The 27,867-nt window shown below is 40.1% G+C and overlaps 1 protein-coding gene across 1 annotated transcript in view; it reads left to right on the plus strand.

Moving 5' to 3' along the window:
• FAM174B (family with sequence similarity 174 member B) overlaps positions 1 to 27,831 on the plus strand; it is a 190,815-nt gene extending 162,984 nt beyond the window's left edge. The window contains exon 3 of the mRNA XM_053717631.1: positions 22,191 to 27,831. Within this exon, the coding sequence (XP_053573606.1) occupies positions 22,191 to 22,197 (7 nt within the window). The 3' untranslated portion in view covers positions 22,198 to 27,831. The remainder of the gene's footprint in view (positions 1 to 22,190) is intronic.
• Positions 27,832 to 27,867: the final 36 nt, after the last annotated feature.

Raw genomic sequence — 27,867 nt, forward strand, 5'->3', positions numbered from 1 at the left:
GGAAAGTTTTGTTTTTGGTTGCAATTTCTTCTGCTAGAAGAGTTTGAGTTATCTGCTCTGCAGTGTTCTCCGCCCTATCTGGTGTTCCATGCAGATAAGGTGGTTTTGCGTACTAAGCCTGGTTTTCTTCCGAAAGTTGTTTCCAACAAAAATATTAACCAGGAGATAGTTGTACCTTCTTTGTGTCCGAATCCAGTTTCAAAGAAGGAACGTTTGTTACACAATTTGGACGTAGTCCGTGCTCTAAAATTCTATTTAGAGGCTACTAAAGATTTCAGACAAACATCTTCCTTGTTTGTTGTTTATTCTGGTAAAAGGAGAGGTCAAAAAGCGACTTCTACCTCTCTCTTTCCTTTTGGCTTAAAAGCATTATCCGATTGGCTTATGAGACTGCCGGACGGCAGCCTCCTGAAAGAATCACAGCTCACTCCACTAGGGCTGTGGCTTCCACATGGGCCTTCAAGAACGAGGCTTCTGTTGACCAGATATGTAAGGCAGCGACTTGGTCTTCACTGCACACTTTTGCCAAATTTTACAAATTTGATACTTTTGCTTCTTCGGAGGCTATTTTTGGGAGAAAGGTTTTGCAAGCCGTGGTGCCTTCCATTTAGGTGACCTGATTTGCTCCCTCCCTTCATCCGTGTCCTAAAGCTTTGGTATTGGTTCCCACAAGTAAGGATGACGCCGTGGACCGGACACACCAATGTTGGAGAAAACAGAATTTATGCTTACCTGATAAATTACTTTCTCCAACGGTGTGTCCGGTCCACGGCCCGCCCTGGTTTTTTAATCAGGTCTGATGAATTATTTTCTCTAACTACAGTCACCACGGTATCATATGGTTTCTCCTATATATATTTCCTCCTGTCCGTCGGTCGAATGACTGGGGTGGGCGGAGCCTAGGAGGGATCATGTGACCAGCTTTGCTGGGACTCTTTGCCATTTCCTGTTGGGGAAGAGAATATCCCACAAGTAAGGATGACGCCGTGGACCGGACACACCGTTGGAGAAAGTAATTTATCAGGTAAGCATAAATTCTGTTTTCTCTTGTTAAGTGTATCCAGTCCACGGATCATCCATTACTTATGGGATATTAACTCCTCCCCAACAGGAAGTGCAAGAGGATTCACCCAGCAGAGCTGCTATATAGCTCCTCCCCTAACTGCCATTACCAGTCATTCTCTTGCACCCAACGAATAGATAGGATGTGTGAGAGGACTGTGGTGATTATACTTAGTTTCATACCTTCAATCAAAAGTTTGTTATTTTATAATAGCACCGGAGTGTGTTATTCCTTCTCTGGTAGAATTTGAAGAAGAATCTACCTGAGTTTTTCTATGATTTTAGCCGGAGTAGTTAAGATCATATTGCTGTTTCTCGGCCATCTGAGGAGAGGTAAACTTCAGATCAGGGGACAGCGGGCAGATTAATCTGCAAAGAGGTATGTAGCAACTTATTATTTTCTGACAATGGAATTGATGAGAAAATTCTGCCATACCGATATAATGTAAACTCAGCCTTAAATGCAGTAGCAGCAACTGGTATCAGGCTGTCATGTATGTATATTTTACACTTCAGTATTCTGGGGAATGGCACTTCACTGGAATTATACTGTATGCATAAAACTTTAGCCTAATTTGCAGGGACTAGCAACAGGCTTTTTAATAACACTCAATTTATTAATGTTAAACGTTTTTTGCTGGCATGTAAAATCGTTTAATTTTCTGAGGTACTGGGTGAAAAAATGTTTTGGGCACTATTTTTTTCCACTTGGCAGTCGTTTTATTTAATTTATGACAGTTTACTGATCTCTCTCACTGTTATGTGTGAGGGGGAGGGGCCTTTTTTGGCGCTTTTGCTACGCATCAAAAAATTCAGTCAGAAGTTTATTGTCTTCCCTGCATGATCCGGTTCATCTCTACAGAACTCAGGGGTCTTCAAAACTTGTTTTGAGGGAGGTAATCACTCACGTTTATTTCTGTATTTTTTATTTTATTTTTTTTTCTGCTATCAGGGTTAGTTATCCTTTGCTAATGGGAGCAATCCTTTGCTAAAATTGTGTTTTTTACAAAGATTTGATGCTATAACTTTTCAGTTTATTAATTTTCAACTGTCATAACTTTTTCTGTGCTTCTTATAGGCACAGTACGTTTTCATATTATAGTAAATTACTTGAAAAGTATTTCCAAGTTGCTAGTTTATTTGCTAGTGTGTTAAACATGTCTGATTCAGAGGAAGATATCTGTGCTATATGTGCTAAAGCCAAAGTGGAGCCCAATAGAAATTTATGTACTAACTGTATTGATGCTACTTTAAATAAAAGTCAATCTGTACAAATTGAACATATTTCACCAAACAACGAGGAGAGAGTTATGCCGACTAACTCGCCTCACGTGTCAGTACCTGCATCTCCCGCTCGGGAGGTGCATGATATTGTAGCGCCGAGTACATCTGGGCGGCCATTACAAATCACATTACAGGATATGGCTACTGTTATGACTGAAGTTTTGGCTAAATTACCAGAACTAAGAGGTAAGCGTGATCACTCTGGGGTGAGAACAGAGTGCGCTGATAATATTAGGGCCATGTCAGACACTGCGTCACAATTTGCAGAACATGAGGACGGAGAGCTTCATTCTGCGGGTGACGGTTCTGATCCAAACAAACTGGATTCAGATATTTCAAATTTTAAATTTAAGCTGGAAAACCTCCGTGTATTACTAGGGGAGGTGTTAGCGGCTCTGAATGATTGTAACACAGTTGCAATACCAGAGAAAATGTGTAGGTTGGATAAATATTTTGCGGGTACCGGCGAGTACTGACGTTTTTCCTATACCTAAGAGACTTACTGAAATTGTTACTAAGGAGTGGGATAGACCCGGTGTGCCGTTCTCACCCCCTCCGATATTTAGAAAGATGTTTCCAATAGACGCCACCACACGGGACTTATGGCAAACGGTCCCTAAGGTGGAGGGAGCAGTTTCTACTTTAGCTAAGCGTACCACTATCCCGGTGGAGGATAGCTGTGCCTTTTCAGATCCAATGGATAAAAAGTTAGAGGGTTACCTTAAGAAAATGTTTGTTCAAAAAGGTTTTATATTGCAACCTCTTGCATGTATTGCGCCTGTCACGGCTGCAGCAGCATTTTGGTTTGAGTCTCTGGAAGAGACACTTGAATCAGCTCCATTAGATGAGATTACACACAAGCTTAAAGCCCTTAAGTTAGCTAACTCATTTATTTCAGATGCCGTAGTACATTTAACTAAACTTACGGCTAAGAATTCCGGATTCGCCATTCAGGCACGCAGAGCACTGTGGCTAAAATCCTGGTCAGCTGACGTTACTTCTAAATCTAAATTGCTTAATATACCTTTCAAAGGGCAGACCTTATTCGGGCCCGGGTTGAAAGAAATTATCGCTGACATTACAGGAGGTAAAGGCCATGCCCTGCCTCAAGACAGAGCCAAACCTAAAGCTAGACAGTCTAATTTTCGTTCCTTTCGTAATTTCAAAGCAGGAGCAGCATCAACTTCCTCTGCACCAAAACAGGAAGGAGCTGTTGCTCGCTACAGACAAGGCTGGAGACCTAACCAGTCCTGGAACAAGGGCAAGCAGGCCAGGAAACCTGCTGCTGCCCCTAAGACAGCATGAATCGAGGGCCCCCGATCCTGGAACGGATCTAATGGGGGGCAGACTTTCTCTCTTCGCCCAGGCTTGGGCAAGAGATGTCCAGGATCCCTGGGCGTTAGAGATCATATCTCAGGGATACCTTCTAGACTTCAAATTCTCTCCCCCAAGAGGGAGATTTCATCTGTCAAGGTTGTCAACAAACCAAATAAAGAAAGAGGCGTTTCTACGCTGCGTACAAGATCTTTTATTAATGGGAGTGATCCATCCGGTTCGCGGTCGGAACAAGGACAAGGGTTTTACTCAAATCTGTTTGTGGTTCCCAAAAAAGAGGGAACTTTCAGGCCAATCTTGGATTTAAAGATCCTAAACAAATTCCTAAGAGTTCCATCGTTCAAAATGGAAACTATTCGGACAATTTTACCCATGATCCAAAAAGGGTCAGTACATGACCACAGTGGATTTAAAGGATGCTTACCTTCACATACCGATTCACAAAGATCATTACCGGTATCTAAGGTTTGCCTTTCTAGACAGGCATTACCAGTTTGTAGCTCTTCCATTCGGATTGGCTACGGCTCCGAGAATCTTCACAAAGGTTCTGGGTGCTCTTCTGGCGGTACTAAGACCGCGAGGAATTGCGGTAGCTCCGTACCTAGACGACATTCTGATACAAGCTTCAAGCTTTCAAACTGCCAAGTCTCATACAGAGTTAGTACTGGCATTTCTAAGGTCGCATGGATGGAAGGTGAACGAAAAGAAGAGTTCTCTCTTTCCACTCACAAGAGTTCCCTTCTTGGGGATTCTTATAGATTCTGTAGAAATGAAGATTTACCTGACAGAAGACAGGTTAACAAAGCTTCAAAATGCATGCCGTGTCCTTCATTCCATTCAACACCCGTCAGTAGCTCAATGCATGGAGGTGATCGGCTTAATGGTAGCAGCAATGGACATAGTACCCTTTGCACGCCTACATCTCAGACCGCTGCAATTGTGCATGCTAAGTCAGTGGAATGGGGATTACTCAGACTTGTCCCCTACTCTGAATCTGGATCAAGAGACCAGAAATTCTCTTCTATGGTGGCTTTCTCGGCCACATCTGTCCAGGGGGATGCCATTCAGCAGGCCGGACTGGACAATTGTAACAACAGACGCCAGCCTACTAGGTTGGGGCGCTGTCTGGAATTCTCTGAAGGCTCAGGGACAATGGAATCAGGAGGAGAGTCTCCTACCAATAAACATTCTGGAATTGAGAGCAGTTCTCAATGCCGTTCTGGCTTGGCCCCAGTTAACAACTCGGGGGTTCATCAGGTTTCAGTCGGACAACATCACGACTGTAGCTTACATCAACCATCAGGGAGGGACAAGAAGCTCCCTAGCAATGATGGAAGTATCAAAGATAATTCGCTGGGCAGTGTCTCACTCTTGCCACCTGTAAGCAATCCACATCCCGGGAGTGGAGAACTGGGAGGCGGATTTCTTAAGTCGTCAGACTTTTCATCCGGGGGAGTGGGAACTTCATCCGGAGGTCTTTGCCCAAATACTTCGACGTTGGGGCAAACCAGAGATAGATCTCATGGCGTCTCGACAGAACGCCAAGCTTCCTCGTTACGGGTCCAGATCCAGGGATCCGGGAGCGGTTCTGATAGATGCTTTGACAGCACCTTGGACCTTCGGGATGGCTTATGTGTTTCCACCCTTTCCGATGCTTCCTCGATTGATTGCCAGAATCAAACAGGAGAGAGCATCAGTGATTCTAATAGCGCCTGCATGGCCACGCAGGACTTGGTATGCAGATCTAGTGGACATGTCATCCTGTCCACCTTGGTCGCTACCTCTGAAACAGGACCTTCTGATCCAGGGTCCCTTCAAACATAAAAATCTAATTTCTCTGAAGCTGACTGCTTGGAAATTGAACGCTTGATTTTATCAAAACGTGGTTTTTCTGAGTCAGTTATTGATACCTTAATACAGGCTAGGAAGCCTGTTACCAGAAAGATTTACCATAAGATATGGCGCAAATACTTATATTGGTGCGAATCCAAGAGTTACTCATGGAGTAAGGTTAGGATTCCGAGGATATTGTCTTTTCTACAAGAAGGTTTAGAAAAGGGTTTATCCGCTAGTTCCTTAAAGGGACAGATTTCAGCTCTGTCCATTCTTTTACACAAACGTCTGTCAGAAGTTCCGGACGTTCAAGCTTTTTGTCAGGCTTTAGCTAGGATCAAGCCTGTGTTTAAAACTGTTGCTCCACCATGGAGTTTGAACTTAGTTCTTAATGTTTTACAGGGGGTTCCGTTTGAACCCCTTCATTCCATTGATATAAAGTTGTTATCTTGGAAAGTTCTGTTTTTAATGGCGATTTCCTCGGCTCGAAGAGTCTCTGAGTTATCTGCCTTACATTGTGATTCTCCTTATCTGATTTTTCATTCAGACAAGGTAGTTCTGCGTACTAAACCTGGGTTCCTACCTAAGGTGGTCACTAACAGGAATATCAATCAAGAGATTGTGGTTCCATCTTTGTGTCCTAATCCTTCTTCGAAAAAGGAACGTCTGCTACACAATCTAGATGTAGTCCGTGCCCTGAAATTTTATCTACAGGCAACTAAGGATTTTCGACAAACGTCTTCCCTGTTTGTCGTTTATTCTGGTCAGAGGAGAGGTCAAAAAGCTTCGGTTACCTCTCTCTCCTTTTGGCTTCGTAGCATAATACGGTTAGCCTATGAGACTGCTGGACAGCAGCCTCCTGAAAGAATTACAGCACATTCTACTAGAGCTGTGGCTTCCACTTGGGCCTTTAAGAATGAGGCTTCTGTTGAACAGATTTGCAAGGCTGCAACTTGGTCTTCTCTTCATACTTTTTCAAAATTTTACAAATTTGACACTTTTGCTTCTTCGGAGGCTGTTTTTGGGAGAAAGGTTCTTCAGGCAGTGGTTCCTTCCGTATAAAGAGCCTGCCTGTCCCTCCCGTCATCCGTGTACTTTAGCTTTGGTATTGGTATAAGTAATGGATGATCCGTGGACTGGATACACTTAACAAGAGAAAACATAATTTATGCTTACCTGATAAATTTATTTCTCTTGTAGTGTATCCAGTCCACGGCCCGCCCTGTCACTTTAAGGCAGGTAATTTTTCCATTAAACTACAGTCACCACTGCACCCTATGGTTTTCCTTTCTCTGCATGTTTTCGGTCGAATGACTGGTAATGGCAGTTAGGGGAGGAGCTATATAGCAGCTCTGCTGGGTGAATCCTCTTGCACTTCCTGTTGGGGAGGAGTTAATATCCCATAAGTAATGGATGATCCGTGGACTGGATACACTACAAGAGAAATAAATTTATCAGGTAAGCATAAATTATGTTTTTCTGCATGTCCCATAGAAGTCTATAATGTGTGGGGTTTAGTGCAACTGCACTATATGACCTCCAGAAGTTAGAGCACACTCTGCTTTTGATAGAGTGCTAACATATTACTCTTAACTTGCACTGTGGTGAATCTTTAAATCATATTTATTGTAGCATCTCTCATGGGTACAGCAACATTGTAACAAGTGAAGTTTTGGGATATCCTCCCTGATATCCTTAATCATGATTAAGGGAGGATATCCCGAAATGTCGCTGGTTACAATGTTGCTCTACCTGTTAGAGATGCTACAATAAACATAATATGATTTACCACAGTGCTGAGGACTTTGTATTATGATTGAGGGGTACGCAGTCGCCCCTTTTCCTTTTGCGTCGTATTCAAGCTAAGTGCTGTACACAGATTGTATAATCTCAACTTTCAATATGAGTGCTATGGAATGTGCGCCAGCGATGTTAGCACACCATAGCGCTAACATTTTTATGCTGCCTTTGTAATCTAGACCACTACTGTTTACAAACTTGTTTATCAAAATGTTAAAATATGCATTTCTTAACATTTTTTGTTGTAGATTTCTCACATTCCATAATATACATGAAATAATGCTATAGTTTGAATATGCGGTTTTCTTACTGAAAAATTACAGTACTGCTTAAATGTGTGCAGAATATAAACAATTTCAATATCTCAGCACGTGGGTGTGAAATAGTTTAGAACTTAAGGGGTTAAAGTACCTGTGAAACCTAGTGTCTTTTATTAAAAGTTAATGTTATGCTTCTTGTGATTTTAGAAACATTATAAGGTATTAAGCAATGCATGTTATAATGTGCCGCACAAAGTTTCATAGCTAGTGTACATTTGTCTGTATTATTTTATTTATTTTGCATTCCCAATACTGTTTTCCTTTATCTTGTGCTTCATATATTCAACTTTTACTTAGTTCAATGACCATTACATGTACCTATAATAAAATGGTTTGTATTGTGTAACCGTTAAATCTGTATCCCTTATGTTGCATTTTTTCCCTCTATTTTGAATGTTTATTGACACAGACAGTCAGTATTTATTACAGTTTTGCATGCATCTCGCTCATCACAGAGGGAAATAGGAGAGTGTACTTGTTGTCGGCAGTTAATCTGAAATGTTTCTCTTGCCACATACTTTTTATAAAGTTCTTATAAAATTCAGGGCTGCCAACTTGTGTTTGAAAATGTTGTTTAGCATTTTAGTTAATAAAGTATGTGGGCCGTGCAAGGCATTTTAAAATAGTGTTTTGTTATTCAAATTTTAATTTTGGGAATTTATGATCATCTAAAAAACAACATGGAATTAAAGAGCTTGCTTTCTTTTACAAGATATGATGAGTCCACGGATTTCATCCTTACTTGTGGGATATCGCCTCCTGGTCAGCAGGAGGAGGCAAAGAGCACCACAGCAGAGCTGTATATATAGCTCCTCCCTTCCCTCCCACTCCAGTCATTCTCTTTGCCTGTGTTAGTGATAGGAAGAGGTAAAGTGAGGTGTTAGGTACCATTTTAAAAATAATAAACTATTGATTGAAGAATCTAAACTAAGTGTGCTATTTTTCTATAGGGTGTAGCCGTATTCCTTGTCGGCCTCTAGAGTAGAGCTACAGGTGGCTTTAAAGCAATGGGAACTGGTGGGGTTTTACCCTCACTGTGCCTCCCATACTAGTGCTGCCCTTTGTATACTGATGGTCTTATCAGTATTAACTAAGGCCCTTTTGTCTCCACAGAGCTGCTGAAGGGAGAAGACCTCTTGATCCTGTGGACCTTCTCATGCTGTTGATCAGCACTTAGGTAAGTGCAGTCTTCTATTTTCTGGGACACTGGCTAACTCAGAAGGGACTGTGTACTTAGGAACTGTTGTAACAAGAGCCTTTGCAAGGGTTAAAATGGCTGTTCTATAACGGTGTGTGTGAGTTGTCCAGGGGTCAACCGGCATAAGGGGGGTTACATTAGAGGCTAATGTTTATTAAAATGGCCTATTGTGATCCTATGAATGGGGCTTTTATGCACCACTAGAATGTTTCTCACAAAGAGCTATGGTGCCTATGTGTTAACGTTGGGAGTGCTTACCGGAGTCTTGCATTAGGACTCCGGTTTACGGGTGCATATTGATTTTTAACTGTAGCAGAGGTTGAGATTTGGCTTTTCATTGCCGCGCGGGGAACTTCATAGAATATGGAAGTTCTTAGTCGCACGGAGTTACGGCCGATGCGATGCCCATGATGGGCGGGACTTGCTTTGGCGCGCTGCCTCTGATTCTATGATGGCGATTACGGACGTACCCACCCGGGGTTCTGAATTGGAGAGTACTGCGGTACTCTCAGAAGGTGAACTGTCTGACTCAGGGAGTACCTTGCCTCTGACTGACTCTAACGTAGTTTCTTTCAGATTTAAACTTGAGCACCTCCATTTTATTACTGAGGGAGGTGTTGGTTACTCTGGATGATTGTGACTCTATACTGGTCCCTCCAGAGAAATTGAGTAAGTTGGACAGATATCTGGAAGTTCCATCTTATTCGGATGTCTTTCCAGTCCCGAAAAGGACTTCAGAGATTATTGCAAAAGAGTGGGAGAGACCAGGTATTCCCTTCTCTCCTCCAGTTTTTAAAAAAATGTATCCTATAGCCGACGCTATTAGAGATTCTTGGCAGACGGGTAAACAATCCAAGAAGCCTGCTGCTGCTACAAAGTCAGCATGAAGGGTTGGCCCCCGATCCGGGACTGGATCTGGTGGGGGCAGACTCTCTCTCTTCGTCCAGGCCTGGATAAGAGATGTTCAGGATCCCTGGACACTGGAAATTGTGTCTCGGGGATATCAGTTGGAGTTCAGAAACACTTCCCCCAGAGGAAAGTTTCTTCTTTCAAGATTATCTGCAAACCAGATAAAAAGAGAGGCGTTCTTACGTTGTGTAGGAGACCTTACTTCCATGGGAGTAATTTGTCCCGTTCCTTTACAGGAACAGGGTCAGGGGTTTTATTCAAAGCTCTTTGTAGTTCCCAAAAAAGAGGGAACGTTCCGACCTATTCTAGACCTCAAAAGTCTGAACAAGTTTCTCATAGTTCCATCCTTCAAGATGGAAACTATTCGTACAATTCTTCCATTGATCCAGGAGGGTCAATTTATGACTACCGTGGATCTAAAGGATGCATATCTACATGTTCCTATCCACAGAGATCATCACAAGTTCCTCCGTTTTACCTTTCTGGAAAAATACTTTCAGTTTGTGGCTCTTCCTTTTGGTCTGGCCACGGAGCCCAGAATTTTCACAAAGGTTCTGGGGTCTCTGCTTGCGGTTCTCAGGACGCGGGGCATTGCAGTGGCGCCTTATATGCACGATATTCTGATCCAGGCGTTGTTCGTCTTATCAGCTAACAAAGTCTCATACCGACATTGTTCTGTCCTTCCTAAGGCCTCACGGGTGGAAAATGAATCTAGAAAGAGTTTGCTAGTTCCACAGACAAGGGTTCCTTTCTTGGGAACTCTAATCGACTCTCTATCCATGAAGATGTTTTTCAAAAAAATCAGAAAGTTAAAGATTCTGAATACATGCCGATCCCTTCAGTCCAATCCTCGTCCGTCAGTGGCTCAATGCATGGAGGCAATTGGATTGATGGTAGCGGCAATGGACATCATTCCGTATGCTCGTTTTCATCTCAGACCTCTGCAATTGAGCATGCTCAGACAGTGGAATGGAGATTATACAAATTTGTCTCCTCAAATAAATCTAGATCAGGAGACAAGGGACTTTCTTCTATGGTGGTTGTTGATGGATCATCTGTCCCAGGGGACTTGCTTCCGCAGACCCTCATGGGTGATAGTGACAACGGACGCCAGTCTGATAGGATGGTGAGCAGTCTGGAACTCCCTGAGGTCTCAGGGTGTATGGACTTGATCGGAGTCTCTATTTCCCATCAATATCCTAGTGTTGAGAGCAATATTCAATACACTTCAGGCCTGGCCTCAGTTGGCTTCGGCCAAGTTCATCAGATTCCAGTCGGACAACATTACGACTGTAGCTTACATCAATCATCAGGGAGGAACAAGGAGTTCCTTAGCGATGACAGAAGTAGCCAAGATAATTCAGTGGGATGAGGCTCACTCTTGTTATCTGTCGGCAATCCACATCCCAGGAGTGGAAAACTGGGAAGCGGATTTTCTGAGCAGACAGACTTTTCATCCGGGGCAATGGGAACTCCATCCGGAGGTATTTGACAATCTGATTCTCAGATGGGGCAGGCCGGAGTTGGATCTTATGGCATCTCGTCAGAATGCCAAGCTTCCGAGATACGGGTCCAGGTCTAGGGATCCCCAGGCCGAACTGATAGATGCCTTGGCAGTGCCTTGGTCGTTCAGCCTAGCTTATGTGTTCCCTCCATTTGCTCTCCTTCCCCGGGTGATTGCTCGAGTCAAACAGGAGAGGGCTTCGGTGATCCTCATCGCTCCTGTGTGGCCTCGCAGGACTTGGTATGCCCATCTGGTGGACATGTCATCTCAGCCACTGTGGAAGCTTCCATTGAGGAAAGACCTCATTCAGGCACACTTCAATCATCCGAATCTAGCTTCTCTGCAGCTAACTGCTTGGAGATTGAACACTTGATTTTTATCTAAGCAAGGGTTCTCTGATTCGGTCATTGATACTTTGATTCAGGCACGTAAGCCTGTTACTAGAAAGATTTACCATAAGATATGGCGTAAATATCTTTTTTTGGTGCGAATCCAAGGGCTACTCATGGAGTAGGGTTAGGATTCCCAGGATTTTGTCTTTTCTCCAAGAAGGATTGGAGAAAGGGTTGTAAGCTAGTTCCTTAAAGGGACAGATTTCTGCTTTGTCTATTTTGTTACACAAGCGTCTGGCAGATGTTCCAGATGTGCTATCTTTTTCTCAGGCTCTGACTAGAATCAGGCCTGTGTTTAGAACAATTGCTCCTCCTTGGAGTTTGAATTTAGTTCTTAATGTTCTTCAATGGGTTCCTTTTGAACCTATGCATTCCATAGGTTTAAACGGAATCTTTTGGTCGCTATTTCTTCTGCTCGCAGAGTTTCTGAGCTTTCAGCATTACAATGTGATTCTCCTTTATCTTATTTTCCATTCTGATAAGGTGGTAAAGAAGGATTAGGACACAAGGAAGGAACAACAATTTCCTGATTAATATTTTTATTAGAAACAACCTTAAGTACCAAACCTGGTTTTCTTTCTAAGGTTGTTTCTAATAAAAATATTAATCAGGAAATTGTTGTTCCTTCTTTGTGTCCTAATCCTTCTTCCAAGAAGGAGCGGCTGTTACATAATTTGGACGTGGTCTGTGCTTTAAAGTTTTACTTACAGGCCACTAAGCATTTTCGTCAATCGTCTTCCCTGTTTATTGTGTTTTCTGGGAAGTGTAGGGGTCAGAAAGCTACAGCTACCTCTTTCATTTTGGCTGAAGAGTATCATCCGGTTTGCATATGAGACTGCTGGACAGCAGCCTCCTGCACGAATTACGGCTCATTCCACTAGAGCTGTGACTTCCTCATGGACATTCAAAAATGATGCTTCTGTTGAACAGATTTGCGAAGCTGCAACTTGGTCGTGTCTTCACACTTTTTTCCAAATTTTACAAATTCGATACTTTTGCCTCGTCTGAGGCTGTTTTTGGGAGGAAAGTTCTTCAAGCAGTGGTGCCTTACGTTTAGGTTCCCTGTCTTGTCCCTCCCGTTTCATCCGTGTACTGTAGCTTTGGTATTGTATCCCACAAGTAAGGATGAAATCCGTGGACTCATCGTATCTTGTAAAAGAAAAGGAAATTTATTCTTACCTGATAAATTTGTTTCTTTTACGATACGATGAGTCCACGGCCCACCCTGTTTTTTCGAGACAGGTTTTTATTTTTGTTAAACTTCAGTCACCTCTGCACCTTGGCTTTTCCTTTCTCTTCCTAACTTCGGTCAAATGACTGGAGTGGGAGGGAAGGGAGGAGCTATATATACAGCTCTGCTGTGGTGCTCTTTGCCTCCTCCTGCTGACCAGGAGGCGATATCCCACAAGTAAGGATGAAATCCGTGGACTCGTCGTATCGTAAAAGAAACAAATATATCAGGTAAGAATAAATTTCCTTTTTTAACTTGTCCCACAGGATATAACTAATATTAATAAAAACCCTAAGCCTAACCTCTGTTTTTATTAATTTTTTAAGACAAATGTGTTGTTTGTGTGACATAACAGATTATAGTAGTTGGCTTAGAACACTAAATATCCACCAAGTTCTAATTGATGTGTTTATTTCTTTCTAATGACACGGTGAGTCCACAGATCATCATAATTACTATTGGGAATATCACTCCTGACCAGCAGGAGGAGGCAAAGAGCATTACAGCAAAGCTGTTAAATACCACTCCCTTACCCACAACCCCCAGTCATTCTCTTTGCTTGTATCGGTTGCAAGGAGCGGTAAAGTTAGGTGTCTGATTCTTCAATCAAGAGTTTGTTATTTTTAAGCAGAGCTGGTTTGCTCTGTTTTCCTGGGGTGTAGCCGTAGTCCCTGTCAGTCTCTTCAGTAGAGCAGTGGTGACTTTTAAGCATTTGGGAACTTGTGGGGTATAATCCCCACTGTGCCTCCCAATCAGTCTTTTGCTGCCCCTATTTTATAAGGTCTAAGTAGGTTTACTTGGTCTTTTTTTTTGCTTTTCCACAGGTCCATGTGAGAGATGAAGCCTTTCAAACCTTGTGAGCTGCCCTGCTGCCGGGCAGACTGTGATGGAGGTAAGTGCTACTTTTCTTTTTCTGATGGAGGAGCTCAGAATTTTTTATAGCACTTATAGGGTTATTTTTGGCATTTAAATCCTGCTTATGTGCAGATTTTTTTTATTATGGCAGTACCTGTGTTTTTTTTTGTGTGGGGCACTGTGCGGATGGCTCTGTTAGGAGTGCTGTTTTAGCTCTCCTTTATTTTGGCTCTGTTCGTTGGTGTTTCTGTGTCAGGGACATTAGATATGTCTGCTGGTGTTTTTTAGCGTGTCACACTCTTTCCTTTCTTCCCGGTGGCTGTTTGCAATGTTTAGTATAATGCCGGCCAGGAGGTGATGAGACACGCACATGATAGGCTGAGTTTCCTTGGCACAAGTTTTCGCGCTCTTCCTTTAGTTTTTAGGAGCTGCCGAAGTGAGGGAGTTTGGTTTTAGCTGCGGTCAGCTTGTTTCTAGTGTGGGCGGACCGGGTTCTGTTTTTCCTCGTGTCCGGATTGATTTGTTTGTTCCGGTTGGAGTAAGTCAGGTAAGCACCTCAGCAAGGTTTTGTTGAGGTGTAGAGGTGTGCTGCAGGGGTCCTGGGTTCATTGTGTGGTGTTTTATTACTTTTTCTTAAAGGGATATTAACAGTTTTTATTTCTATATAAAAAATTTCAAGATTTTTATTTTAGTCTTGTGTGTTTGAGATGGACCAAGAGGACTTGCAAGCTGTTACTTGCAATCTATGTTTAGATGCTAATGTGGAGCTTCCTATCCCTTTTTGTTCCTCATGTATAGAGAGAACATTACATTACAGGGATAGGCTTTTTGATTCAGAGCCTTCATTTTCTAAGGAGAAAGTTGTTCAGGAGTCTCCTGTTCAAGCTGTTGTGCAGCTTTCTCCCCAATCATCCCAATCTCAATCCTCTTCTCATGCAGTACTCTGCATTTCGTCTCAGGTTGGTTTTTCTTTGCAGGATATGGCTGCTCACATATCCTCTGCTGTATCTGAGGCTTTGTCTGCATATCCTGTATTGCAGGGGAAGTGCAAAAGGAAGTATAAGGTTTCTGACTCTTAGGTCTGAGAAAGAAGATACTTCAGTAGCGTCTGAGGGTGAAAGTTCAGACTCTGATAGCGTAATTCCTTCTGCTGATTCTGAGGTTGTTTCTTTCTTTCAGATTTAAGCTGAAGCACCTCCGTTTGTTACTCAGGGAGGTTTTGGCTACCTTGGATGACTCTGATTCAATGGTCATAGTTACTCCCAAGAAGGCTAGTAAACTTAATACGTTTTTTGAGGTTCCTTCTGTTTCAGATCGTGTTTTAGAGATTATTACACGGGAATGGAAGAAGCCTGGAATTCCTTTTTCCCCTTCGCCTATTTTTAGGAAGGTGTTTCCTGTTGCGGATTCTATTAAGGAATCTTGGCACACGATTCCTAAGGTAGAAGGAGCGATTTCTACTTTGGCCAAGAGGACCACTATTCCTATTGAGGATAGTTGTTCTTTTAAGGATCCCATGGATAAGAAGTTGGAGACTTTGCTTAAAAGGATGTATGTTCACCAGGGGTTTTCAATGGCAGCCTACTGTGTGTATTGCTACGATTATAAGTGCGGCTGCATATTGGTTTGATGCGTTGTCTGATTTTCCTCTTGAAGACATTCAGGATAGAATTAGGGCTTTAAAATTGGCTAATTCTTTTATTGCGGATGCTTCTTTACAGGTCATCAAATTGGGAGCAAAGATTTCTGGTGCGCAGAGCTTTATGGTTAAAGTCCTGGTCTGCGGATGTATCATCTAAATTTAAGCTTTTATCCATTCCTTACAAGGGTAAGACCTTGTTCGGGCCGGGTTTGGCTGAAATTATTTCTGATATTACTGGAGGGAAGGGGCATTCTCTCCCTCAGGATAAGAGAAATGAACAATAGGGTAGTCGGAGTAATCTTCATTCCTTTCGTAACTTCTCTGTTAAGTCTTCCTCTTCCTCCTCCAAGCAGGATTATTCCAAGTCCTCTTGGAAGTCCAATCAGTCCTGGAGCAAGGGGAAGCAAGCTAAGAAGCCTGCTGCTGACTCAAAGTCAGCATGAAGTGTCTGCCCCATCTGGGAATGGATCGCGTGGGGGCAGGCTTTCATTTTTTGCTCAAGCCTGGGTTTGAGATGTTTCAGATCTTTGGGTGGTAGATATTGTGTCCCAGGGATACAAACCGGAGTTCAAAACTTTTCCTCCCAGGTGTGTTCTTTCCAGGTTACCTGTAGACCAGATAAAAAGAAAGGCATTCTTAAGTTGTGTTCAGGATCTTTCCGTCATGGGAGTGATCGTTCCTGTTCCAGTCCAGGAGCAGGGACTAGGTTTCTATTCCAATCTGTTTATCGTTCCCAAAAAGGAGGGAACTTTCAGACCCATCCTAGATCTCAAGTTTGTAAACAAGTTTCTCAGAGTTCCGTCTTTCAAGATGGAAACTATTCAGTCAATTCTTCCTCTGGTTCAAGAGGGTCAATTCATGACTACGGTAGATTTTAATGATGTGTATCTGCATATTCCCATCCACAAGGAACATCACAAGTTTCTGAGATTTGCTTTTCTAGACAAGCATTTTCAGTTTGTGGCTCTTCCTTTTGGTATTGCGACTGCAGTCAGAGTGTTCTCAAAGGTCCTGGGTGCGTTACTGGCAGTGCTCAGATTGCAGGGGATTGCGGTAGCTCCTTATCTGGATGACATTCTAGTTCAGGTGCCATTTTTTCAACTGGCAAGCTCCCACACAGAGTTGTTGTCTTTTCTGCGCTCCCACGGATGGAAGGTGAATTTAGGAAAAAGTTTCTTGATTCCGGCTACAAGAGTGGTATTCTCTGCAGTTATGCATACTCAGGCAGTGGAACAGGGATTATACGGATCTGTCCCCAAAGATTGTTCTAGATCAGGCTGCAAGAGATTCTCTTCCGTGGTGGTTGTCTCAAGATCTTCTCTCTCAGGGAACCTGTTTTCGCATGCCTACCTTGGTGATCGTGACCACGGATGCCAGTCTGCTGGGATGGGGAGCTGTCTGGGGTTCGTTGAAAGCTCAGGGTCTATGGTTTCGGAAAGAGTCAATTCTTCCCATAAAAACCAACCTGGTGACAAATACTCAGAGAGGGGAAAGCGGAGCTGCTACAGTGTACTTCCGCGTAGGACCGGGGTGAGCGGGTCAAACCAAAAACTGGGAAGGGGTGTGTGGAGCCAACCAAGTAGCGGAGGACGACCGCCAAAGACTCAGCAAGAAACAAAAAAATGGAAGGCTGCTGAGCAACAGGTAAAAAAAGCTTTATTCCATTAAAAATAAGGAGACACAAAATAGCAAGGAGGGTAGTTAGCCATCTAACATGTTTTGCGCTGGTATGCGCTTACTCATAGATGCTAATTGCAAGGAAGGGAAGCTGATGCATTTAAAGGGGCAGGAACCAATAGGAGATAAATCTGTTACATTTTGTATTACAATCAGTTTCACACATGAACTCTCTCCTATTAGCCCCATTTGGATGCATTAGGTTGTATACTTAAAAACAAATACATATTACTTGTGAACGTATAGTAATGCTTGGCTTGTTAAGAAATTGCATCAAAAGTTACATCAAAAAATTATTACAAATTATTCAGAAAACAGTTTATATAATAAATCATATAAGATAGACAAGAAATGGTAGAAAAAAGGCTTAAAGATCATTATTTCACAAATAAGGAAATAACCAAATAAAGCCATATTGCCTAATTTAATATTAGAGCACAATTGGTATTGGTCATCCTCATGTGTAAAACAGTGAGAAACTACTGAAAACACGAGAAACATTTAAAGAAATGACCATATACAGCAAAAAGGTAAGGTTATGACCGTATATCAATACTTGTTCATCCATTGATGTGATTAAGGGGGTCACACAAGTGGACACAATACATAAATAAAAAGTATATTAAAAACATATAAAGAAAATATACATATATATAAGAGGTACAGGGTACATGTACATGAGTGTCAACAGAAACTAAATTAATATGTTTCTTGGTGACAAATACTCGTCACCACTCTAGGGGGCGCAATATAACAGAATTAGCCAAACTAAATATGAGATATAAAATACGAATGAACAATAGAAAAGAACAATAGTAAGGCTTAGAATATAACCAAATGTGGGAGGACAATTGTTATGACACAAACAAGACTCTTTAACTTATCAGTCCATATGGATGATCAGTCGCTGTTAATCGATGTCCTTTCTTGGACATGCAACCATTTTTTTCTCTGTCCTCCAGTGACGGCTGCTCATTCCCAAACCAATAGAATAATGATGATACAGATCTGTGGGAATATAAAAAACAGAAGGGTGCCTCCTAGTGTAATATAGTAGGAACTATATACAAATGAACATTAATTATCGACTGGTACTCACAAAGGCAGCAACACCCACTTGTGCTTAGTGGCACCTACTGGGATCTCTGTGTCCCAGCTCACTGCTCCTTGGATCCTACACACCTCAGTCAAGGGCGTTTCCTCCAAGCAAAAAAACCTTAGATAGTTATGTAATCACATAATGTTCAAAGAACATAGTTAAGGCATTATAGTTTAAATAAAGTGACCTTAACAATATATATTAATCTCATTTTATGAGAATTCTTTAGGCCAGCATACACACCAGTTTAATTCTAAACACTTATTATTATTATTATTAATATACACTGAAGGGACACTATAATAGGTATATCCACTTGTTTTTTCAAAACACAGTAATTTTTTTTTTTTTTTTTTTAGATTCACATAGGTAATAACACAGGAAGCCCAGAGATTAGGCACATCCTTATAACATTGGGCTATTAACCACTTTAGACCATTCATTTTATTGGTTCATTTAGGATTTTAGGTCTAGAGTTGGGTTAATCTTACTATAACATAAGTTCACTATCAGACTTTTAAATAATGGCTACAGATTTCACACAAGCCGCATAGGCTTATGTATAACTCATATGAGACCCCATAGGGTAGATACTCATTTTGGCGGAGGGTAAGAGTAGAGAGGAGTCACTAGATGTAGATGTTATGCAAATAAACACAAAACATAATAGCTGCACGATATTTATTAGTATAAATAAAAATCAAGAGTGATACATCATTAAGGATAATACCAGCGTTTTAATATGATCATGTAAGGCTTGGTCGATCTAGATTTACGAAGAAATTACGGGTCCATTAGTTTACCATATTGGAGCAAAATCTAATAGTCTACACCATATTAAGCTTATGCTTAGTTATATCTTATTAATATTCATTACTGCCAAATCGGGAGGTCGTTATAATGTAGGAGATGTGGGACATTCACAATGTTAGAACACATACGAGATTTGTCGGCGTACTTTGTTCACTCCCAAGAACATGACGTGGGATATCGCCACTGGCAGAGAGTTAGAATGGACGACCTATTAGCTATCAGATATAGGAAATACGGAAATAAACCTTATACACAACGAGTTGCACTCAAAGTTTATGGATATTTTCAGTATTGCTAAGATTCAAAAATGCCTAGCGATCTCACCAATAAGGTTAGTAAGGAACATAATTCGTTATCGTAATAAGCCCTTTAAGCTGCCGGGTCAGTACTATCTCCAACTGTCAATCTAATAAAATATAAGATATAAAGTAGTGATTATTGGCATACAGGGAAATCTACTCACGTAAATAATCTGATATGGATCACACACCAAGGGTTATTCTGCTACACACATCAGGGAAGCGAATTACTGACAATTGTTTATAATACATAGATAATCTCTTCGTTGTATTTGTTTGCATTAAAGTTGTTGGGGTATATGAAGAGTTAATTTGAGAATCAATCAGTGTCTGTAACAGCTGCATTGAGAGGTGTGAGAACATACCTGTGTGATTATTGGTTAAGTTTACGCGTTGCAAACAATATTTTTAATACATAGTGGTAATGTTTGTACCCTATGGTTTTACACTGTATTTTATTAAAGTGATTTTACATTATTCACTTGATTGAGAACCTGAGTTTTTTTTCTTGGAGGAAACGCCCTTGAACGGAGGTGTGTAGGATCCAAGGAGCAGTGAGCTGGGACACTGAGAGATCCCAGTAGGTGCCACTAAGCACAAGTGGGTGCTGCTGCCTTTGTGAGTACCAGTCGATCATTCATGTTTGTTTGTATATAGTTTATACTATTTTACACTAGGAGGCGCCCTTCTGTTTTGTGTATTCCCACAGATTCTTCCCATAAATATTCTAGAGCTGAGGGCAATCTTCAATGCTCTTCTGACCTGGACTCAGTTATCTTCAACCCAGTTTATCAGGTTTCAGTCGGACAAGATTACGTCAGTGGCTTACATCAATCATCAAGGAGGGACTCAGAGTTCCCTGGCCTTGACAGAGGTAACCAAGATTATGCAGTGGGCGGAGGCTCACAACTGCTGTCTATCTGCGATCCACATTCCAGGGGTGGACAATTGGGAAGCGGATTTTCTGAGCAGACAGACTTTTCATCACGGAGGAGTGGGAACTTCATCTGGAGGTGTTTTCCAGTTTGATTCTCAAGTGGGGTCAACCGGAGATGGATCTTATGACATATCGTCACAATGCCAAGCTTCCAAAGTACGGTTTGAGGTCAAGGGATCCTCAGGCTGTTCTGATAGATGTACTAGCAGTTCCTTGGAAGTTCGGTCTGGCATACGTGTTTCCTCCGTTTGCCCTTCTTCCTCGGGTCATTGCCCGGGTTAGACAAGAGGGTGTCGGTGATTCTAATTGCACCGGCGTGGCCTCGCAGGATCTGGTATGCAGATCTGGTGGAGATGTCATCCTCCCCATCTTGGAGTCTTCCGTTAAGGAAGGACCTTCTTCTTCAGGGGTCCTTCATCCAAATCTTGTTTCTCTGAAGCTGACTGCTTGGAGATTGAACGCTCGATTCTATCCAAGCGTGGTTTTTCTGAATCAGTTATTGAGACTATGATTCAGGCACGTAAACCTGTGACTAGAAAGATCTATTATAAAATATGGCGTAAATATCTGTATTGGTATGAAACCAGAGGCTACTCTTGGAGTAGAGTCAGGATTCCGAGGATTTTGTCTTTTCTTCAGGAGGGTCTGGAGAAGGGTTTATCTGCAAGTACCCTAAAGGGTAAAAATTCTGCTTTATCTATTTTGTTGCACAACGTCTGGCAGATGTGCCAGACGTTCAGTCTTTTTGTCAGGCCCTGGTTGGAATACGGCCGGTGTTTACGTTTGCGACTCCTCCTTGGAGTCTTAATTTAGTTCTTAGAGTTCTTCAACAGGCTCCGTTTGAGCCTATGCATTCTTTGGATATTAGGTTGTTATCCTGGAATGTTTTGTTTTTGGTTGCTATCTCTTCGGCTAGAAGAGTTTGAGCTTTCTGCATTGCATTGTGAAGCTCCTTTCCTTTTTTTTCATTCTGATAAGGTAGTACTGCGTACTGCTCTAGGTTTCCTTCCAAAGGTTGTTTCGGATAGGAATATTAATCAAGAAATTGTTGTTCCTTCTCGGTGTCCCAATCCTTCTTCTCATAAGGAACGTGTGTTGCACAACCTTGATGTAGTTTGTGTTTTTTCTGGGAAGCGTAAGGGTCAGAAAGCTATGGCTACTTTTCTTTCTTGTTGGTTGAGGGGTATTATTTGCTAGGCATATGAGACTGCTGGTCAGCAGCCTCCTGAGAAAATCACGGCTCATTCCACGAGGGCTGTTTCTTCTACTTAGGCTTTCAAAAATGGAGCTTTTGTAGATTAGATTTGCAAGGCTGCCACTTGGTCATCTTTGCACACTTTTTCTAAATTTTACAAATGTGATACTTTTGCTTCAGCTGAGGCTTCTTTTGGGAGAAAGGTTTTTCAGGCAGTGGTGCCTTCTGTTTAGGCGGTCTTGTCCCTCCCTTATCATCCGTGTCCTCTAGCTTGGGTATTGATTCCCAATAGTAATTATGATGATCCGTGGAATCATTGTGTCATTAGAAAGAAAAGGAAATGTTATTCTTACCTGATAAATTTATTTATTTCTTGACACAGTGAGTCCACGGCCCGCCCTGTATTTTCAGACAGTTTATTTTTATATAAACCTCAGGCACCTCTCTCTGCACCTTATATTACTTCCTTTCTCCTTTCCCTTTGGTCGAAAGACTGGGGGTTGTGGGTAAGGGAGTGGTATTTAACAGCTTTGCTGTGGTGATCTTTGCCTCCTCCTGCTGGTCAGGAGTGATATTCCCAATAGTAATTATGATGATCCGTGGACTCACCGTGTCAAGAAAGAAATTTATCAGGTAAGCATAAATTTCCTTTTTTTTTTTTTTTTTTTAATATATATATATATATATATATATATATATATATATATATATATATATATATATATATATATATATATATATATATATATATATATATATATATATATATACTAGATGGTAATTTTTCTCTTTCTTTTTTTTTTAGTAGGTAAACATATTGGATCATCTATCACCTGATCAGATCAACCAGATTTACATCGGATCCCAACTCTTAAGTGGATTTTTCTTTAATATCTTCATTCACAAAAAAGACTAAACACTTTTTTTTTTTTTTTTCCCCCCCCGTCATGTCCTGTGGTGTCTCCTTAAGGAATTTCATATATAAGTCCGCTTTTATTAAACCTGCCAAAATATCCATATAAAAGGAAATGTTTAAGACGCTGGAGGAAAACAAAGAGTGGTCTGCCACTGTTTGTTGTAGTTTTTTTTTTATTCAAGCCAAATAATTGTTGTGGCTTTTGTATAAAGGACAGTGTGAGAATGCCATTGTTACAGGACATATTAAAAAGAAACCAATAACACTCCAGGAGAATCCATGTACCTTTTTTTTTTAATAGAAAACTTTCTCAAAAATAAATAAAAAATATATATATATTATACACACTACCATATGCTGTACAACCAACAGATGGATTTGTGCTTTGATTTGCAGCTTTTATTCAGCAAATTGTTAAGATCTAACTGAAACAAGATCTACCTTTGGAAAATGCCTTAAAAATTATGGCAGGTGGTATCTACATGTGCTTTACATACAACATAACTATTGTCATTGAGCCACAGTCACTGGTTATATTTCTGCCATCTTGCAAGTAAGAAGCAGTTTCCTACTTATCCTTTCCTTTGTTACTCTAGACCACTACCATATAACTTTGCACTAGCCATGAATGGAGGACCTAATGTTTCATTACCATTGTTGACTGTGGTTAAGCAGAGAGAAAGAGATACACGCAAACAGTTGATGGTAACCTACATATAAACATTTTATCAGAAAACAGCATCTGATTTTATTGGCTTCCTTTAAATCACCCACAATTTGGCAAGGAGTTGCTGAAGAATGTATAGTCATATACTGAACGCTATATAGAGAATATATACTTGTTCCTGTAACAAAATATTGTTTTCTTGATGATATGAATACTGGATTATTTTTTTTTTTTTACCAGCTGTAGTTTTTCTTTCATTCAAATGAAATCTGACCTTGTATTTTAATAACTTGGTTAGCTGTAAAAATGATAACACTATATCAAAATGACATGACAATGCCAAGAGAATGGGGAAAGGCTGCATTCAATGTTTATTAATGTTTTCAGTTTCTTTAAAAAAAAAATACATTTTTTTTATTGAAATGCTCTTTATCTGTTAATGATATACGAAAGCACATTAAGGAAATGATGTGTCTTTTAAACAAATAGGGTTTTGAAAAGGGCTTGCTGAAAGATTTCATTTTCAGATGCTCTATAAATGTTATGTTGAGTTAAAATAAGTTTTAGGGAATTGGTAACTTGTACAAAAGTTTTTTTTGTTATGTTTTTGGTGAAGGGGGGAATGCAGGTCTGCTGTGTTATGATTCTTTTTTGTTCTGTTACATTCCATATCTTTGCTGTAGAGCTGTCATGTTTTAAAGTCATTCTCCTTAAAGTGAGTGTAAAGTTTACGGTATGGGAAAGCTAATTCTGAAACTACCTTTTATTTTATAGCACTTTCATTTAGCATTTTTCTTAAAGATACAACAAATTTAATTTTTTTAAATATCATGTATACATTTGATTATTCCCGTTCCAACCACCCTCTTCAAAGGTGACATTTTCACCTCTTATCCAATCAACTTAGCAGCCATATGGCACAAAAATAAAAAAAGAGCGTTGCAGATATATATATTTTTTTTTTTACCCCATGCCATAAAAAAAGCATTAGCAGGAGGCAGCTGGACCTGCAATAATATAACGTATACATGATAATAACAAAAAATAAAGATTTTTGCAATTTAAAATTAACGGTAGTTTCCGAATTAGCTTTCCAATACCGTGAACTTTACCATCACTTTAAACGTATAGGATTGGCTTTCATTTTAGAAAGAATTTGGTTCTTTGAAAGGTTATAAATCCAACTCTTATTCTGCTACAGTTTAATTTAACCCATTCATTGTATAAAGGAATGTGGAAACAATGCATTAACTTTAATGTACTACTGTTTTAAATCTAAATATATGCTTTATGATGCTTCTAGTCCAATTCCCGCTTGGGCTACTTATTTTTTTTTTTTTGGAAGGCTCCTAAAAAAATCAGACAGATGCTATAACTTAAGCTATTCAGTCAAAGTGGCATAATGGTCAATATTAAAATGTACATGAGTGCATTCAGTTTTATAATAAATTGTTGCCATATATTTCTATTGGCATAAATGCTTACAGAAAAAGTTTACGGTTTCAGAGACATATATACATGTGCAGTGCATGCCCGTGCGCCAGCATTCAGACGCCATATCGGCGAGCCAGCAAGTATGGCATTTACATTATACACACAAGCGCTTGCTCCCTGAGCTGACAAAATGTTTAAACGCTGGTGCATGGGCACTTGTTGCATGTGTGTATATGCTGCTGAAACACTGATAGCTTTTACTAGAAGCATTTTTTACCAAGTATATTGCAAACATTTTCCTTTTTTTTAAAAAAATATATTTTTTAACTTTCCCAGTTCACTTCCATTATCTGAATGTGCAGACTTTTTTATATGCACACTGTCTGAGGTACAAGCTCCTACTGCGCATGTGCAAGATTCACATGATAAATGTATATGCATTGTGTGATTGGCTAATAGCTGTCACATAATACATTAAAAAGGAAAATAAAACTGACATTTGTCAGAAAAAAAATTACTCATGTGAAATTCATACTAAGCGCTTTTTGCATTGTCTTTTATTATGCATTTATTGATTGACATTCTACTGTATTTAATGGTCTTTAAGACAATTTTCTGGACCTAGGCAGAAGGTGGGAGGGGGGAGGATAGTGGCCCAATTTTCTAAAGCTCTCTTGGTCAGTTTAATTTCTCATGTCTTGTCAGTATTACAAGGTCACTCAAAGAATTTTAGAAAAGCAGTTTTTATATTGAGAGCTGTTTATCTATCTGTGCTGATTATCATATAATATAATGATTAAACAGAGCATTTATTTTTACACTTAGAAGTGTTGCTTTAAAATTACACTCAACACATCTTTTTTGCTTGTGTCACACTGCGTAGAGTCCAAAAAGAAAATTATGTAATCTAACTTTGAAAACCTAAGTTACAAAATTAGCTTTTTGGCATCTATGGGGAAAAGCCCACTTTTTACTCAAAAGCAAGTGGTGTTTAGTATCCCTTTAAAATAAGAACAAAATAAATCTTGCAGGATACATAGAAATCTTATTAAGAAGCCGTATGATGATGATTCATACATTGAATTGGACTAACATACAACTGCTCACATGACTCATGAGCAATGCAATAGTTAATACAGTCACTAACATAATACAATAATTTACATAATACATAGGACTGACCCAAGAGGCTGGAAGCAAATTTACTGACTTCCACACACCACTCCCTATCCTTCCCGAAAATATTATGTTTATAGAGTGTTTTTTTTGTACAGAAACGTTCTGCCAAAAGGAACTCAAGCAGTTTCTTCCTGTTATGTTCTCATATCAAGCTCAGCCTCTGGGGGCCTTTTTCAAACCATGCATGGGGCAAACATTCTCAAAAGCAGGAGATAGGTGTAGAGTTTTAGGTTTTTAATATATATCCATAAGAAAGTGAGTCTCAATCACTTGGATGATAAACTTTTTATATTCTCACTATTACTTTACATAATCATTTCTATTGTTATACATGTATTTATTTTCTGTAAATTGGAGCAAATGTTACCAACTTAAAGGGGCAGTACACTTTATAATTAGCTCAATATCTTAATTTGAGCTTGAAATATATAATCCTGGAAATAGTGATCAAAACCGAAAGATTGTATGTCCTATTTTTTTTTTTTTTTTTTTACATAAGAATTTACAGAACGTTTGATATATTTCAAGACCAAATTAATCTATTGAGCTACATTTGATTTTAATATTTACTGTCCCTTTATTACAGTTTTTACTATAGTCCTGGCAAAGTGTCAAAACATGGGGTACAACTGGATGAAACTACCCAAACCTTTCCTATTATAAGGCAGCTGCTTTTTATGATTTTCACAGCAAACCTTTACATTTTCTAATAACAAAGCTATGGGGCGCAGTGGTGATCTTGGGGGGGTGTAACGTCAGTAGCTTATATAGTTATATTTATTATAAGACTATTTGGGGATGTGGGTGTTTATTATAACAAGGTTTTACTCAAATTCTTTATATAGTATTTTAAGGGAGAGGGAATTATCTACTATGCACATTAACTATCTATCTTTAGTATATTATTTTTATTTTGTTGGGAGAGCTTGATAAAAGAATGTTAATATGCCAATTAGGTTATTGGTTATGGGAATTTTATTATATATACATAGATTCTGACAGTTGCAATACTGAGCCAGTGTATAATACGAATTTTCACTGGACTGTGCTGTGTTAAAATGCTGAACTTTATTATAGAAACTCTGCAGTCCATCAAAGTTACGCTAGCTAATTTTTACTGATGTCAAGATATTGATAACATTTTAATGTTTTTATCACATGGAGGTCAAATGTTTGATCAGTTCCCTGAACGAAGTTCACATTTAGTAACCGAGTGAGGTTGCTTGTTTAACATACTTGCAACCAGGGGCTCTTCAAAACAATGAGACTCTGGCCTGTCTTGCAATGAGACTCTGGCCTGTCTTGCAATGAGACTCTGGCCTGTCTTGCAATGAGACTCTGGCCTGTCTTGCAATGAGACTCTGGCCTGTCTTGCAATGAGACTCTGGCCTGTCTTCAAAACAATGCGACTCTGGCCTGTCTTGCAATGAGACTCTGGCCTGTCTTGCAATGAGACTCTGGCCTGTCTTCAAAACAATGCGACTCTGGCCTGTCTTGCAATGAGACTCTGGCCTGTCTTGCAATGAGACTCTGGCCTGTCTTGCAATGAGACTCTGGCCTGTCTTCAAAACAATGAGACTCTGGCCTGACTTGCTTATCACAGTTTGTTGCTTGTGTGCCATTTTTAAGGGTTCACCTTGTATCAGTTGAAAATGACCCTTGGTTTTGGAAGTGTGACACATACCAGTATCCATTGTGATTTTTTAAATGGTTAACTTGCTGCTATATGATCTCTGTTGTCCTAATGATCCCTTTTTTGTGTTGTTTTTTCATGTTCTGTTTTGTGGGTTTTAGAAAAACAAGCTAAAAATAGAGTACAAGTACTTTGCCATTCCTTTTTGATTAGCTATTTAATTACTACAAGACCTCATCTGTGCTTTAATTACCAGTTCATTTAAGCAAATGAAGCAAGCTGGCTGCAGACTTCCTGTGTACTTTTGTAATGCTATGTCTGTGTTTAAAGTAGCAGTACTGCTTATTTTGAGGCAAAAAAAACATGTGGGTGTTAGCTCTTGGGCCATGGTAACCAAATAAGTATTTCCTGGCATACCGTAACACTTATTTCCCCTGCAAAACCTGTGAATATAGATCCTGTAAATTGCTGCTTTTCAGTGATTTTACTTTCTCCTGATAAAGACAGTATATATCTGCTGAAACATGTTGGCATATTTTAAATATTTTTATAAATTGTTGAAGCTGGAATACAATTTGTTTTGTTATCACCTCTATAATAAAGGATCTATACCTGTATTCACTTTTTTTATTCTATGAGTATTTTCTATTTAG

Source organism: Bombina bombina, chromosome 6 (genome assembly GCF_027579735.1).
Source record: "Bombina bombina isolate aBomBom1 chromosome 6, aBomBom1.pri, whole genome shotgun sequence".
Lineage (NCBI taxonomy): Eukaryota > Metazoa > Chordata > Amphibia > Anura > Bombinatoridae > Bombina > Bombina bombina.